At 34.0% G+C, this 17,147-nt stretch overlaps 1 protein-coding gene across 1 annotated transcript in view; it reads left to right on the top strand.

Moving 5' to 3' along the window:
* The window catches only part of LOC130446478 (uncharacterized), a 40,684-nt gene that overhangs the window by 10,084 nt on the left and 13,453 nt on the right, over positions 1 to 17,147 (top strand). Inside the window, exons 2-5 of the mRNA XM_056782763.1 lie at positions 7,435 to 7,849; positions 11,272 to 11,432; positions 13,619 to 13,751; positions 15,664 to 15,892. Coding sequence (XP_056638741.1) covers positions 7,575 to 7,849; positions 11,272 to 11,432; positions 13,619 to 13,751; positions 15,664 to 15,892 — 798 coding nt within the window. The 5' untranslated portion in view covers positions 7,435 to 7,574. The remainder of the gene's footprint in view (positions 1 to 7,434; positions 7,850 to 11,271; positions 11,433 to 13,618; positions 13,752 to 15,663; positions 15,893 to 17,147) is intronic.

Genomic DNA, 17,147 nt, shown 5'->3' with positions numbered 1-17,147 from the left:
AGATACCAATTACCAAACTATATATAGTGATATTTGCCACCATTCATTAACTACGACTTAATAATCATATTGATGCTGAGCTCCTTGACACTTCAGGAGTAGTGATAAGACTGAAGGGGATCAAACCTTTCTAGTTTGTAGGCTGTGTTTGTTAATAACAGGTAATATATATGTTGAGGTGTCGTCAATTAGTGTACGAAACGTATAAGAAATCTAAGAATGCTGTTGAGTAAGATCTTAGTTAGTTAACTTAGCCTTCCTTAGCTGGGTAATCATTTAAGTGAACTTTGTGACGTGAAGTTGTTGATTGATCTTAAGATTAAATTGAAATGTTAATATAATACCGCGCAAGGGTGATTGTTATAGATATAAAAATGGAGGTCTTGTGAAAGAGAAGTTAATAAAATAAAACCAATAATGGATAACTAGTAAACTAATTAACTAATTTAAGCTTATTTAAAGAGAGTATTTGACCTTTTCTGGTTCTCTGATTTTCTGGTTATTAATAATAAGCCGAGAAAATAACGAATAAACAAATCACTGTCACACATAACAAGATTTTGATTAATTAATTAGTAGAAATTTATGAATAGATAACAGAGAATAACAAAAATCAAATTTTGATGTCTTCGTAAAAAAATTCACTCTAATCCAATTCTCTTAACTATGCTCTAACAGACTTGAATGAGTTATATTCGATTACTCTAAAAAGATGATGAGAAAGTGAACGAGAATAACCTAACGAACTGATCAATTATCTAATTTAGTTATATAACAATAAATAAACAACAAGATTCTACTGACATGAATATATATATATATATATATATATATATATATATATATATATATATATATATATATATATATACGAGTAATTTTGTTATCGATAGACCAAATTTTTAGTTGCTCATGTCAAACCCTACAACAAAATCATATGTTCTATCTGCTACCCTTATAGTATACAAAAGTTTGACCTTTTCCTTAACTGATCCCTATTAGTTGATTGATATGACTACAAAATGAGTATGGGACCTCTCATTCACCATACTCAGTTTTGTTCTCCATTATTTACTTAATTTAGTTTCTACCTTACTTAATGTCTTCTTCCGATTTGCAATCACATAATATTGAAAGGAACTTTCAATTTGTATGAGGCTCAAAAAATGTGGGGAAAAGCAGACATTTTACTCACCACCACAATACATTATTAATCTAGGGGCATAAAGGACGTAAACTCACGCTTCGGTCAAAAGTATATTATCTATTTGCGATTTTTCACTTACGTTACTTAATTAGTGTTTGTGATTCCACTAAGGCACAGTAGTATCCTGGTTTTGCATGCAGAAAATAGAACAAATGGGGAAATACTTTATAAAAGTTAATCAAAATACGAAAATTCAAGCTTCCTAACACATATTCGTTCAATTGCAGCAGTCTATATTTTTACTTTAAAGTGGTTTGTTACCCAAAAAAGCTACTCAGAATCTTTAGAGCCAAATGGTTCATTCATCTCCGAAATTCAGGTTTCTTAAATATCGCTTAGTTTATTTTCGGCATGATTCATTATCCTCAAGTTTAAATTAAAATCCAATGAATATTGTCCTAAGTACTTACCACGCCTTTTACATTCAATTTCAAACGAATATGTTGATATGTTGCTGGTTTACCATGAATATTTTCCACAACATCGTCGAATAGCATAGATTCAAATGTATTATGCTTCATTCTTTCCAGTGCACAAGTCGGTTTTCACGAGTAGAAAGCTTGTGTACCTCTTCTTCGTGAGTATATCAGTTATCGATTCTTTCCAACGTCTACTTTTTAATCGGTTTATTTGTTGAAAGTGCAAAGAATCAACAGGTTTAATTTTTCTCCACATAGGCAGAGCTATCGATCTAATGTGGTACGAAGGGTTGATTGAGATGAAGAATATAAGTTTCAGGTGAAGGTGGTGAACGAGAAATCCGAGAAGATGAAGGCTATTCGAGAAGCTGGAGATACATCTGTGACTATTTGAGCTCTGCAAATAGTCAAAATCTACCAAATTGTGTGGAATGAACATCCAAATGATTGCCGAGGCTGTAAAGGCCGATAAAGAAACGGCTAGAAAAATTTTACACTAGGAATTATTCATGACAAAAGACTGTACGAAGTTGGTACCAAAAAATCTGACCTCTGACCAAAAGCTCTTACGTCAACGGGACTGTACAGATTTTCTTGAAAGGTTAGAAAGGTTGGAAAAAGAACTGCTTCGAAAAGGACCTGATTTGAGTCAATGGAAGCGGTAAAACAAAAAACGACAGAGCTCTTAAAAGCACTCACCAAAGAAGACTTCCAGCACTGCTTTGATTAATGGAAAAAACGTATGGAAAAGTGTGTGGTGGTGTATTTAATGACGACAGAACCACCGCAACGACATACAAGGGTATATACACATCAGAGCTAATCCTTCAGGAAAGGAAGAACCTCCCGGAATCTCCCACACAACTAGTGGAAGAGGAAGAAGACTACGCACGAAAAACTTGATGATAAAGACTTGTCGAAATGATAAGTAGAATGTCCTATCCGTGGACTTTGTTCGAGGGTGAATGCCTAGCATTCTCTTTGCTTAAGGCATGCACTACGAGGTCATAATAATGTATAAAAGCGTGAGGCCGCAGGAGGCGGATTTTTTTTTCGGCAATGTGGGTCCAATTTTCGCCTGAATATCGTTTAAAATGGTTAAGGAAACAAACATACCCCTCTATAAAAATATGATTTATTCGAAATTAAAACCCATTCTTCTAATTTTTTCCATAAAACTTAATAATAACATGGTTATAAAACTCTTCCTTTTGTTTCAGTGAGAATAGTATGCTTTTCTTTATTGCGTACGTAAATTTTGATCCGATTCAATACCAAGAAACTTCTTTCGTTAGAAGGCGGAAGTAGAGAGTCATGATTACATTACAGTTTATATATTCCAGGCGTCTTCTCCTAGTTCCTCTAAATGCTCGGCAATCTTATTAGGTTTGAGGATTTTAGTTTTATATATAGTACATTCAATTCTGACTCAAGACGGACAAAATCAAATGCTTTGAATAAACTAATTTCAGTTTAGCAGATTGTCAGGAAAACACTTCACTAAATTTTGATTGTTCCATAAGATGTAAGGAATTTAATCCCTTTAGATCTTGGAACCTGTCGAACAATCTATTACCTCAAAAAATAATTTTCGATATGAGACTTTTAATTCATTGTCATCGTGGTTCTTACTCCGCTTTCGCCCTAAAATCTCGACTTTTCCTATTTATTTTTATTTATTAAATGATGGTACGTTTACAGGAGAAATACATTTACATTTGCCTGAATTCGAATTACTTCAATTTATGGAAAATATTTTGAATACAATGATACGGGACGTCGTACTTCACGTCATAAAGCAAGAGCTTATCGATATTTTTCCCAACGGATGTTGTTTGACCTCCCTATTTGCCATATATACACTCATCAAATTATTTTTAATTGCTTTATCTGGATGAATTGATTCAACAAATAGACAATATGTTATACTAGATAATCACAAAAACGCTTGCATAGAACTTATAGTGAATCATTTAAAAAATTGCCATAAGTTTTGTTATCAATCCAAAAATTTCGTTATTAAAATTGTAATTACTCCATGAGATTCTAACTTTTTAATTAGAAAAAATACGTGAAGTGTGATATCGTTTCATTTCAAATAGAATAACAAACAATCTTTGAAGACAATATACAATGAATATTTGAGTATGGCTTTAAAATTTTTCATGTTATGAAGAAGACATCACTATCCAAAGCAGTTTTTTTCCATTTCTCTCATCATCTTGTCTCATAAGCGAGATATCTATTTTACTAATGTTACTTCTATATTTTTTTGTCTTATATAATATAATGAGTCAATTGATGAATGAAAAAAAAGCTTTTGAATTTGATTCATGGTCTTTATACCGAGAGGAAACAAATTTAATTCAGATGATTGAAATCTATTTGCAAACTGTAGAACCACAAACTAAATTCAACTCACATTAGACAACTCTATTAAACTGCTTTAAATATGTGAGGGGAAAATAGGGATATGAGATTCGATGCCGATCAGAAGACGAACACAATGGTTGTGTATTCAATTCAGTTTACATCGAAATGTGGGAACTGATAAATCTCCGGTAAACATACACAATTAAAATTTTGCATAGTGCGGCTATTTCATTGAAAAACACTGTGTACGATACTCGTTACTGTAGTTTTTATTTCCTTAGAAATGAGCCGTTTGCGATCAGAACTCACTTTTAGGCAGTGATTCGTTAAGTTTATACAAATAGGAAGCTGTGAACATTGCAAGGAGGATATATGACAATTAATTCTTATCACAATTTTGTGTGGTGCTGCAATTTCATTAAAAAAACTGTATGATGCTCCTCACTGAAGTTTGTATGTCTTCAGAAATATTTTGCGACCAGTATTAACTTTTGATGAATTAAAACTGTGTGTATAACTTTCTTGACAGACCTTTGCTTTTTCGCCATAATGCGTATTGTATGTCTTGGTGAATCTTCTTCAATCCAAACACTCTCCTAGCTCCAGCTCTCCTATCGGGTAGAAGTGTCATAAAATGATGAGCATACTCTATCACTTGTTACTATATTATAAAGAATACGATGTCCGCTATTATTATATATTGACTGCAGTCAGTTTTCAGGAAACTTTCCTCTATCATAGAAGGTTTTAAAAGAGGGTGTACAAAATATCAAGAAACTGATTTTGCGTTTCGCACACTGATTTCTATATTTCATCCTGTATGTTGTCAGGACCTGGTTTTTTGTCGTGTTTTAAGGACCTTACGGCTGTTCTCAGATCTTGGAATTGAAGGCACATCGTCGTGGGTGTACTTGTACGTTAATCATCAACAAGTTGTTATGCGGAAGTCTTCCACATCTTTATAAGCTTTGAGCTTTCGAGTATAAGGTTTCCATCGGCTTACAATAAGACGCGCTGGACTTTTAACAGTGTAAACACTTTAAATAACATATTCGCCATCTCACTCCACGCATATTGATTTATTTCTAATACACATATGCAATGAAATGCAATGCGGATCAATGTAATAGCATTTGTGCTTTGAATGGGAAAATTATAGTTTTCTACTTCATTGCGCATCATACGTTCCAATAGTTCTAAAAAAAATTGAGTTATGGGAAAAAATGTAACTCAATTTCGTATATTCATTGGTATTTTGTGTGAAATATATAAAAATTCACAAACAAAATTATCATCATACTAATCAACATTTTTAATCGTTTTCTCCTGCATTGAAAAATATCCGCCATTGTTAGAAAGCTGTGCTGAAAAGCTTACCACTAAACATACGAATCTGCAAATCCAACTCTCATTAGTCCAGCTGCTAGAGATCTTCGTCTTCTATTTCATATGCTTCCTGGGGTAGTGCTCCGGGTTCCCAGTATTTACTAATCTCCTAATCCCACTCTCCTTAGAAAGTCCAGCTGCTGGAGATCGTCTCTATTTCAATCGGTCCCAGGTGTAGTGCTCTGCAGTTTCGTAGTGTTTCACATGAATGTAGATAGAGGATTCGTAACAAAATCATCACTTTATTATAATAATTGACGACTTACCCTCCAAAATAAGCGTCTATGAATGCGATAACGTCTTAGTATGTTGAAAATATCTTTCCTGCAATTGAAGCTTGAAGTTAAGAAACTGGAGGCGAGATCTGATCAATATGGTGGATGTTCAACTAATTCGAAATGCAATGTTCGTAGCCATATACACAAAGGATGTACCAGTGACTGTTACGCAATGCATATTTATTCGTTTCTTGGTCAAATTTATGGAAAATTACTTGATAATTTTGGATATTGAAGCCTCTACTAGACTCAAGTGTATGAATGGTGTTCCGCTTTCCAGAAATACTGAGAAGTGGTGGCAGACTTGCTACTTGAGGCTTACACAAGTGATAACAACGAAGAATTCGCTATCTGCGAACGTGTTATTGAGCAAGTAATTCATGAACGGCTCTGTTACCGCAAAATCTGAACCAGTTGGGTGCCAAGACTTCTAAATTTTGAACAGAAATTCACACGCGTCTCCAGCAGGAGTATGAGGAAAAAGGAGAAAATTTATTGGACCGCATATTCACCACAGACGAGATTTGGTATTCCGGAGAGTAAACGCCCGTTTATGGAGTGGAGGAAGAAGACGAAGGCGCGCCAGGTGAAGCAAAATTAAATTGCGAGGAAGGTGTCGTATACAGGTTGCGACATAGCTGAAAGACAACGCTAGACCGCATACAGCTCGGCTCACGATAAGAAACACGTTAAACGAATAAGTTTGGGGAACACTCCTCATAGTACCGATTTGTCGCCATGTGATTTATTTGGTCCGTTGGAAGAGGCACTTGGCTGACTGCGATTCTAATGCAATGCGCAGGTAGAATCCTTCCTGCACGAATTGCTATGTGACAATTCGAGAGATTTTTACAAAAAAAGGGATACTAAAGCTTCCGGACAGATGAGGAAAGTGTGTTGATTGTGACTGGAATCATTTCTCTGTCATAGATGGTGTTTCGAAATACAGTCCAGTCTCGATATAACAAATCGGAGGGGAACAAGAAAATATTCGTTATATCGAGTAATTCGTTGAACTGAGGTTTGTTATGTTGATGTTAGGTTGGTCTAAAATTCGTTATAAAGAGGTAAAAAGTAGTTTTATTAACCTCAATATTGAGTTATCATATCCAAAGCGCAATCCAATTTCGTGATGGATTGGATTATCAATAAACTGATTTTCTGATTCGCACATCAATATTTCACCCTGTATGTTGTCAGGATCCGGTTTTTTGTGTCACTCCAAGGACCTTATAGCTGCCTTTACCTCGGATCTTAGAATTGAAGGCCCAATGAAGTCATCTTCGTGTGTATTCACTTGTACATTCATCTTCAATAAGTTGTTCAGTGGAAGTCAAGCACATCTTTATATGCTGTGAGCTTTCGGGTATTAGTCCATTTGGTTTTTTCTTAATTGTTAATTCCGTATAAAAGTTAGAAGGAAGATTGACTGTTTTCTAAGGTAGATTTTGAAACAAATATTTGGAATTATCATTTTATTTTTTTCTCAATATTTCAAAAAATCACTGAGGATGCCTTTACCAGTTTTTCTTAAAATTTTTAAGTATTATGCAAAAAAATATAGCTTGTGAAATTCTAAATATTTGTTTTCGATAGAAATAAATTCTACAAAAAGATTTTTAAAACCCTTGCTTTCAATTATGACTCATTGAAAATTTTATTTGAAAAATAATTCAAACTATGAAAGAGATTCGCCTCTCTTGAGTGCGAGAAAGATTTGTCATAAAATTATTCGAAACTTTGATTTACTGATGGAAATTCTTTTTTCCAGCCAAAGAAAAAAAATGAACTCACCAATTCTTATATTCCAAACGACGTAGAAAACCAATAACAGGAATGCTTTAAATTTCAAATCTAACTTCTTAAACTCTGGACGAGAGGAAGACAAACAAATAAAAAGAGTCGATAGAAATGCCTCCAACAAAACTCATCCCATCGATTGTTTTAACTCTCACGAGCTGCACAGTTTTTTGTTCTCCGTTAGATACGACTGAAAGTACGCAGAGAGAAGTGAGTATCGAGGAGCATGCTACCTCTTGTGAAATAGTTTTCCGAGGTAACACTTTTCTACGAGAGAATGACTTTTTAAGAAGATCCAGAGAAGAGCAAATGATGACCTACTTTCGCGTTGTAAATACTTATAAGGGAGCGGATGCTATCGACGATTTGATTGCGAATAATATGGGGTAAGCCGTTTTTTAATCTGATACCCGAAAATTAATATTACCAGGTTGCTAGACTCAATCATACAATGAAATATAGCCAGATCTGTAGCTGAATCTACAATAACTTGTTACCTAATGCAAACATTGTTTTATCTTTATCACATATAGTGTTTTTTATCATTTTTTGAATACCTATTGATGAGCGAGATGAATTCATTTTATTCCGGTCTATCTACCTTCAATATTTTAAAAACACTAAATTCGTGACTCGAGTTTTTGTTTCTAGCATCTATAGTTAATATAATAAAGACTTTTGTACGAATATGCCATTGGAAGATACACGGATGGCTCTAAAACAGCAGACAGAATTGCAATTGGAAATGTGTTCAGTTAAATCTACAAAGGAATTATCGCAAACTGGAGATAATTATCCTGTCCGATAGTCAAGTAGCTATTGGAGCTCTAAACTCCAATATCATGAAATGACATAAGTTGAATTGCTTGGGGAGAAGAAAAATCTGCTGGGTTAAAGTAGTGACACAAAAACCCTTCACAATACCAGCTATAGAACAATATAGAAATCCTTGGGAAAAATGGGCATAGAACCAATTATTGGAAAAATCTACAAGGGTTGAGACAGGCAAAGAGTTTCTTGGGAACCTCTAGCCAGAGAGGATCAGATAAATGTATCAGCTTAAATAAAAGGTAATCTACGAATACTAAAAGGAGTCTTGTCGGGGCACCGTCGCCTCTATGCAGACTTGAAGACGCTATATTTAGCAGATAATGCAGCGTGTGAATCCTGTTACGCAGAGATGGAAACCTCTATCCACATTCTCTCAAAGTGTGAGACATTCGGAACTTTTTGAGAGGAGTGGGATTATTAGATCAGCTGTAAATACTAGGATCATCAGTATCGTAGCAAAATAGGAGGACACAATAGATCTTTGAGGTCGTTGTATATGTACATGGTACATGCCAACAGTTGTCGCCAATTCACCCGAATGTACATAAATTGATGTTATTCTACCTAAATCGACGTCAATAAATATTAAAAGAGATCAATAGACATGAATTAACAATCAGCTTCAATAGAAAGTAGATGTAAATTCGCCTCAAAATACATCAGAAGACATCAGTCAACATGAAGTGACAATAGATATTAATTGCCTTCGATGGATTGTTAATCGACAAGATCTGACAAAAGTAGACGCCAATTCACCGGAATATACATGAATTGATGTTATTCTACCTAAATCAACGTCAATAAACATTAAAAGAGATCAATAGTCATCAGCTTCAATAGACAGTAGATGCAAATTCACCTCAAAATACATCAGAAGACATCAGTCAACATGAAATGACAATCGATATTAATCGCCTTCGATTGATTGTTAATTGACAAGATCTGACAAAAGTAGACGCTAATTCACCGGAATATAAATGAATTGATGTTATTCTACCTAAATCAACGTCAATAAACATTAAAAGAGATCAATAGACATCAGCTTCAATAGACAGTAGATGCAAATTTACCTCAAAATACATCAGAAGACAACAGTCAACATGAAATGACAATCGATATTAATCGCCTTGAATGGATTGTTAATCGACAAGATCTGACAAAAGTAGACAACAATTCACCGGAATATACATGAAGTGACGTGAATCGACCCCAAGAGACTTCAGAAGACATCAGTCAACATGAAGTAACAATCGACCTCAATCGATAAATTGTTAGTGGACAAGATACCCATATATAAATACAAACTTCGTCGACTTATTCTAGCGCGTGATAAATTGAGTCTGAGTCTAGTGAATTCATTTACCTTGGCAAAAATATTGGTCTTTGATTTGCGACAAAAACATGTAAAATGTACAATGAGCAAATGGATAAAATAAATAATTTCACTCAAAAATAATATAATTCTATCGATATTCACTCAACTAAACTAAGTCAGTGTAATTCGTGAGGCAGATAACACAGAAGATGATTATCAGCCTTCTCTGGATGCGAAGGTATTGGATAAGTGTCATGTTTCTTTTTTAACTGACTTCATTTGAAGGTTACAGCCCATAACTTTAATTTGTGTATACCATGGAGCATTGTCAATAAATCTAAGTAATTTTGATTGACAACTTCCTAGAATTATCATATGTGTAAGTTGCATGCAATGTTCCATAACTTCAGAAGGGTTTCGGTGTGATTTTTTGTAGTATTAGCTTGTATAATGTTAGTTGGGGTCTTATACTTATTATCCGGTTTATTTCACTGAGTTTCTGATATTAAAATCACAGTAGGACAGGCCCCTGTGTTCAAAGTACCTGCATTAGTTTCATTATAAGCTTTGTTTTACCTTTTCGAAATTTACCTTTCGAAATTTCGAAATAAACATGATAAAATTAAAAATTATAGGTGACTGACGATTTTGAAGTTCGAAATAAGTTGATTGTAAACAGCTTATCTCAATAAATTTTGAGGCAAACTCAATTTTGCGAAATTCTTGAGCCGGGCTTCTGTACCTTCTACAAGAATCGTTTCACTTATCCACAGTGTATCATCATTCTCAAAAGGCACAATTTTCTGTTTAGAAAGAGTGTTATTGGTAAAATAACCTTTCATAGCCTAAAAAATCGATCTTTCTAGGGTATCAATCTCTAAATACCAGACAATTGGATCTATCCAGAAATTCACAAACAAAAAAAGAGTTTCTCTAAAATGTTAGTCAAATATTATTGAGTGTGGGACGAACATTTATACAAAATTTATACCTGGAATAGCAAATAGAAAAATCAATGAGGGAATCTCAGAGATCTTCAGTTTTTGTTTATAAGGACGCTAACAATGTACTCAGGAAAATCTGTCACTTACAAATTTATATTTATCAGAAAAGGACGGCTTTCAAGACTCATGAGAGTAGGTGATTCTGTAATAAAATTATGTAACTTATAATTTAGTTGGGATATTTTTCAATAATTTGATGTTCAATTTTTTCATTGCATTATTTAGAAAGTAATGACCATATTATATATATATATATATATATATATATATATATATATATATATATATATATATATAAAGTTACATATAAAATATTTAGGCGTCGGTTATTTACAATGGAAACAATGTTGACTTGATACAATGTGATATTAGAAAATTTCAGGGAGGGCGAGTAATTTATTAATAGTCGCAACTCATAATTGGTTATAAAAACCCTTATTATTGACTCATCAAAAAAAGAAAGTTAAACCTTCATGAAATTTTAATAACATCTTTGGAATAAAAGCATTCATAAAGTTTTTGTAGAATCACATTTCTAACATAAAAAAATAATTTCTATGAATATATCATCTCTTTTAGATCGCTGTTAGACATAAAATAAATTTTCATGAAAGCTTTTCTTCATGACGTTATCAAAAAGTAATTTTCTCGATTCTAGCTGTATAAATGTGACTCTACCGCGTTTGGATAACTACAAAAGCAACCTTAAGATTCCAAAAGAGTATATAATTTTCTGTAATTTGGAAAATGGAGAGGTGAACGCTGTCGTTATAGTGGAATGGACAGAAAATAATGATCTTCGAGTTTGGAGTGCCTTGGGTAAGAATAAATCATTTATTAGTTTGTCGTCCACATATAAAGAAAAATAAATTCATTTCTTTTTAATATAAGACTATTTTGAGTGTAAATTTTCGTATGATTGGCTAAAGCTCGTTGTTTTCAATAAAAGTTCTGGGAATTGACAAAAAAATTGTCAAAAATTTGGGAGTAACCAAGTAAAATATTGCTCTCATTGTTAAAAAATTTCAGTTATAGGCTTTCAAAACTGCTGAATCAGAATTTATTCTTAAGTATATTTTCCAAAATATACATTTAAACAATATGAATTTTCAATGGATGATTTGGTATGTTCATGTAGTGGATTTGACGGAATAAATAATTCTACACTACTATTTGAAGACCAGGGACGGCTTATGCCCAATGGTTAACCATACAAACTTTTACAGGGAGAACATGAACAAGTTAAAGATGGGGAAAAGAATTTTTCTATTGACTTTTTAATAGATACGTACTCTTCGTTTTTTTGGGAAATCATAAAAAAACATAACAGAAGAGACCTAAAATCAAGACAATTTAGAAACATAAATATATTAGTGAATATACGCAGCACATGTCTAGTATGTAGTCGATATATAGATTTCGTTTCAAGGGACTAAACTCCATGGAATAACTACACCAGATTTTGTAGAGGACAGTCCAGTACGCATCATATCCCATATATGTACTCACAGTGGCAACAGCAAATCATCACCGTCAGATGGATGGAGAGCCTCAATACTTTGACTTGAGTCCTGTGCATATGCCTTTAAACGACAAACCTAATATTACGTTATTCTTCATGTCCGCCAGTCTCCTAGTGCCACAGTTAACGATAAGTTGAACGTTGAAAGTGGTATAGAAGCACTAATGGTGTAGAATTGGAGCAAATAACTAAAAGCGGCGATATTGAATATTCACCTCTTTATTCGCGAGGAAAATAACCACTTAGTCTACCACTAAGTAGGCCATACAAACTTTTCTCCTCATCATATAAAAGAAGTCTTTTCCTTGCTGATTGATAACATGCTTGGGTTCAACCTATACCAAAAAAAGGATAAACAAACAGTTCTCGAAAACTATCGTCCAGTTGCTTCAGTCCCAGCCATTGCCACGGTCATGGAGAAATTCATTAAGCAGTTAAGTCTGTCAACATCACCAGCGACCATCAATACGGCTTTCGTAAACATATATAGACCTGGGATCACCTAGTATATGTCACCAATGTATGAACTAAAGCTATAGAGAAATATGAATAATTCTGAGCAATCGCACTGGACATGTCGAAGGCATTTGACAGGGTTTGGCATTCCAATCTTCTAAATAAATTAAGATCGTACGGTTTGAGGTTATCACTGGTTTTCCCTATGAATGCATCTTGTCATCGACTATCTTTTTCCAGTACATCAATGAACTACTCAACAAAACTGGAAACTCGATATAAAGCTTCGTCGATAATAGCACACTGGTGCCGACGTTCTACTCAGCCGCCACAGAAATAAAGTCTGCTAACACCCAAGGCAGCAATACATCATCACTATCAATACTGTGGTGGAATCGATCTGATTGAGTTTCAGAGACCCAGGTTGCTGCACATAAAATATCAATATAACTTCAAATTTGGTTGTTGGGTGTTGAGTTTGGGAGTAAAACATCCTAGCATAGTCAGGTGGTCGAATAAATTAAGGCAGCCTAATAAAAACTTGTCCTCTTTAAGACTAAAGAGCTATAAACTTCACAACAGCTAATCCTCTACAATGCCCAGATTTGTCCATATTTGGAGTACTGCACGCACATTTGGAGCTCGGCTCCCAAATTTACCAGAAACTTGAAGAACTCAGAGAATAGAAGAAATGTCATTAGCCTGACTCTATTTTACCGATACTACCACAGCTGATGCTCTAGCTTAATCCTATTCAAAGCAGTATCTGCAAAAACTACTCGACAGGTAGCCATGGCCCATGATACAGAAGTTCAAGATCAATATCCATAAGCATCTCCGTATGCCAGGCACCTCTATAACTACTCGAGTGTAATAGAGGTTTTACGTGAAAAAATTTCATATTAATTAGTCTAACTTCCTCATTTTTCACACATTGCGGTATCGTAAACAACACACGAAATTGAATAGAATGAATATGATCTTCTCCAGAAAGTTTATCATATTTTTCATGTGATAACTATTTTAGGTTGGAGTAGCTGGGGAGAATGGTTATCCTGTAGTGTCAGCTGTGGCGGAGGTATCCAACAAAGGTCGAGGCGTTGCAGAAGAAAAAATTGTCATGGATTTAATGTAGAACAACGTCATTGCAATATTTTCAGGTAGGCCTTACTATATACGAGAGATGTCTGAAAATTTTCCGACCACAAATATGTTAGCATTTAACAATATAAATTGATGGTGTATTTTCGGGGATCTTCCATGGAATTTACAAGATCAGGCCCACTGACTTCTAACATGAGAGATTCTCATCAGACGAGGACGTAAACGTATATTTTGAGGAGATAGTCGGCAACTATTATGGGTCTTGGTGGATATGAAACAATCTATGAACAATACTAACTAATAAACAGAGCTTGAAACAATCAATTTTAAATAGGCTTGCTCGAAATGATCCCGTCCTATACTGGAATCGAATAATATTTTTAATTTTGCCAGTGAAGAAAAACTTTTTCCTGAAGATACCAAATGTATTGAAATGGTGCACATTATACGAAATCCTAGGTCGATATGAAATTATACGAAACGAACTGTAAGTTCAATTGGAAGTTTGCTTCTTTTTCTTTATTAGGTCGGAACATTTTCAAACAACTTTCGAATGTTTACTTGAATTAAATATTGTTATTAAGGACTAAATTGTGTTTTTCGTAAATTATGTACTATTATGATTGTTCAACCATTATTTCACTTAAACGTATGCTATTCAATGTAAGTTTGAAAGCTTCCTCGCAGGTTTGCTGATATAACAGAACATATTAATTAGGAAACTTGTCTCTCAACTTCCTTGACAAGAGATAAACTCACAGACCTACGTTCAAGCAGGGAAACGAACTTTATTGAGCCTTAAATTAGTGAAGACAATATTCAATATGTTCGAAAGTTTTCGAAGCTCGAGTAAAACCAATTTTCTTGGCATTTAACAAAATGTCATATTAGGTTAGTTATAACTATACATTTGCCTAGTATTTTTATGCGTAAATGTATAAAGAATTTATTTTCAATAAAATCTCAAAGAAATATTTCAGTAGTTCAATTAAAGTAACAAATTCCGAGCATTGGACTAAAACGAACCCGTTCGAAAAGAGGAATGGATCAGTAGATCTGTCCACGTGACAGATCATTTGCGCATGCTGATTATATTTGCTCGGTGCCTTACCATTCCTGCATTGTGTGAAGATTTTTGACAAATAATTTATCCACTACATATTACACACGAATTTGAACATAGAATAGTTGACACCAAAAGTTCTCACTAATGAGTAAAATCAAATGCTGACAGTTTGATCTATGACAGAAGACTGTGAACGAAGCTAAGAGTAGAAAAAAATGGATAAGGAGCCTTTACTAGAAGGTCTCGGCTTCCTGCTGTTGACACAGCGAACGATATCAGATAGTTTAGATCTTGGACCACAATAACGCAATGGTACATTCCGATAGACTGTACAGAATCTCATTGTTTACCTTTGCAACTTTTTCTATTTTTCAATATGAAGGTAAACCTTAACACCTTCATAATGTTAACTGTGCCATCCTGCCACGAATAAACCCTTTTCCATCTACTTTGGCAAGATAAGAATCAACCCGAGTGGTTCTTTGCCTTCTCTTTAGCTTCTTTAACAGTCCTGGATGTGTAACTACTTATGAATTATGGTGTTAACGTGTTCTCTTTTGGGTTAAGAACATACTTAATGTTTTTATGGAAACAAGTAGTTTATTATTAGTATTATAAAGAAATATATTCAAAGATATTTATTATATAATATATTCAACAGATTCTGCTCTAAATTGATTCAAATACGATGAGTTTTCGACGGATTTATTGAAAAATTAATTAAACATTAACTCACGTATAAAATAATGAGAATGTTCGAAATTTTCATTGTACTCCAAATAAAATCCCTCTCAATTATCTGAATTGAGTAAATGATCGGAAATGGGGATCGAGTCGTGGATCTATTTATTATCTCTCCATCTCCTTTCAGCCCATTTCTTAGTGTTGTTTGTTTGTTCCAGTTGCGAGAACATCATCAACCCGCTATCCAAGGATAGAAATGGCAGAGAAGGACATAAATCTTTTCACCCTCCTATGGAAAAATGGGAAAGGGTTCCCGACCGACTGTCTGCCTGGCGTTTACATCCAGATTCTTACATTTGGCTGCCCGCCAAGGAAATTTTTCAACAAAATGGAAATCAAGCTTTCCCGAAAGACTTTTCGGTTTTACTCACCGTCAGGATAATTAATGTAAGCATTAGTATGTTACTAGGTTATACAACAAAAACATATTTGATGATTAGAAAATTTGATGTAACTCGTTAAGAGATAATGTCGTAAAAGGAGTATCAAGTGAGTATTATCATCAAAGTAGAAAGTGTATTGACTGCTCAATTTTCTACTATGCCATCGTGTTAAAAAATTCCTTTCTCAACTCCCCGACAGGCGACTCTTCCTCCTTAGAATTCGGCCTCAGTTAAAGTCTGCAATTCTATGCAATAAATTTTGAGCTTTTTTAAATCTATGTATCTTAAAAATGGAAGATTATACATTAGTTCAAAGTTTGCATTTGCGTACCAATAGCTTATGCAACCTATTTGAGCTGCACCCTTTTCGAAACCGGGAATTGAAAAAAGTTTCAATTGATATGACGTTGAAGTACTTGAAGTCCCATACAAAATGCTCATCTAAAAAAGTTTCTAGTTTGAAAATTGGGCGGGTTATTGCCGAAAAACCAACTGCTGTTTTATTAAAAATTTTAGTGTCATGTGACTGACATTAATCCATATGACGTTTATGACGTTCCAACTTTCAAAAAACTATGTGTCAAATATCATGACATTTCTATTAGTCAGGAAAAAGTGACAGCCATTTAAGTGAAGCTCTTTTGTAGAATGGATTCAAAATAATTTATCATTAGCTCTTGAAGAAAAAAATACTGTACAACTCAGCAATTGCTTCAAAAATGTTATCCGGACTCTGCTCAATCGCTAAGAATTATTTGTTATTAGTTTGCTAAATTTAAACGTGGTCTTACAGACACTTTCCGTTATTATCGCTGATTGTTGCTGCGAACGCTCGTCGTCATTTAAGGTGATACGGCAACTTATGAACTCAGCTACCTAAAATATTACAATCTCAGGTGATAGTGCAGATCAAATATTTGATTAAAGATTGAAAAAACATTGTAATAGCATACTATCTGCTATCCAATTTATTTATATGTATTAAATCTTTATATAATTTTGAACAAACGACTATAATACCAAATCACATTATCACTTATTGAAACTAAAGCTAAAAATAATTATATTCACCAGCTCTAGTGAAAGGTCTATCACACCACCTGAAGCAATTACTCTACCAGAAGATGGCCGACGCATATTTGGTAAAACATGTGACTGGTATACATGACTGATTTATTCTTAAAGGCAACTTAAACGTGATTATGTCGTGGCAGTACCGTATGAGAAATTTATAAAGAAATCTTGCAAAAGAACGTCAA

This window comes from Diorhabda sublineata, chromosome 7, assembly GCF_026230105.1.
Source record: "Diorhabda sublineata isolate icDioSubl1.1 chromosome 7, icDioSubl1.1, whole genome shotgun sequence".
Taxonomy (NCBI): domain Eukaryota; kingdom Metazoa; phylum Arthropoda; class Insecta; order Coleoptera; family Chrysomelidae; genus Diorhabda; species Diorhabda sublineata.
Note: the sequence above shows the minus strand (reverse complement) of the source record. Positions and strands in the feature narration are given on the sequence as shown.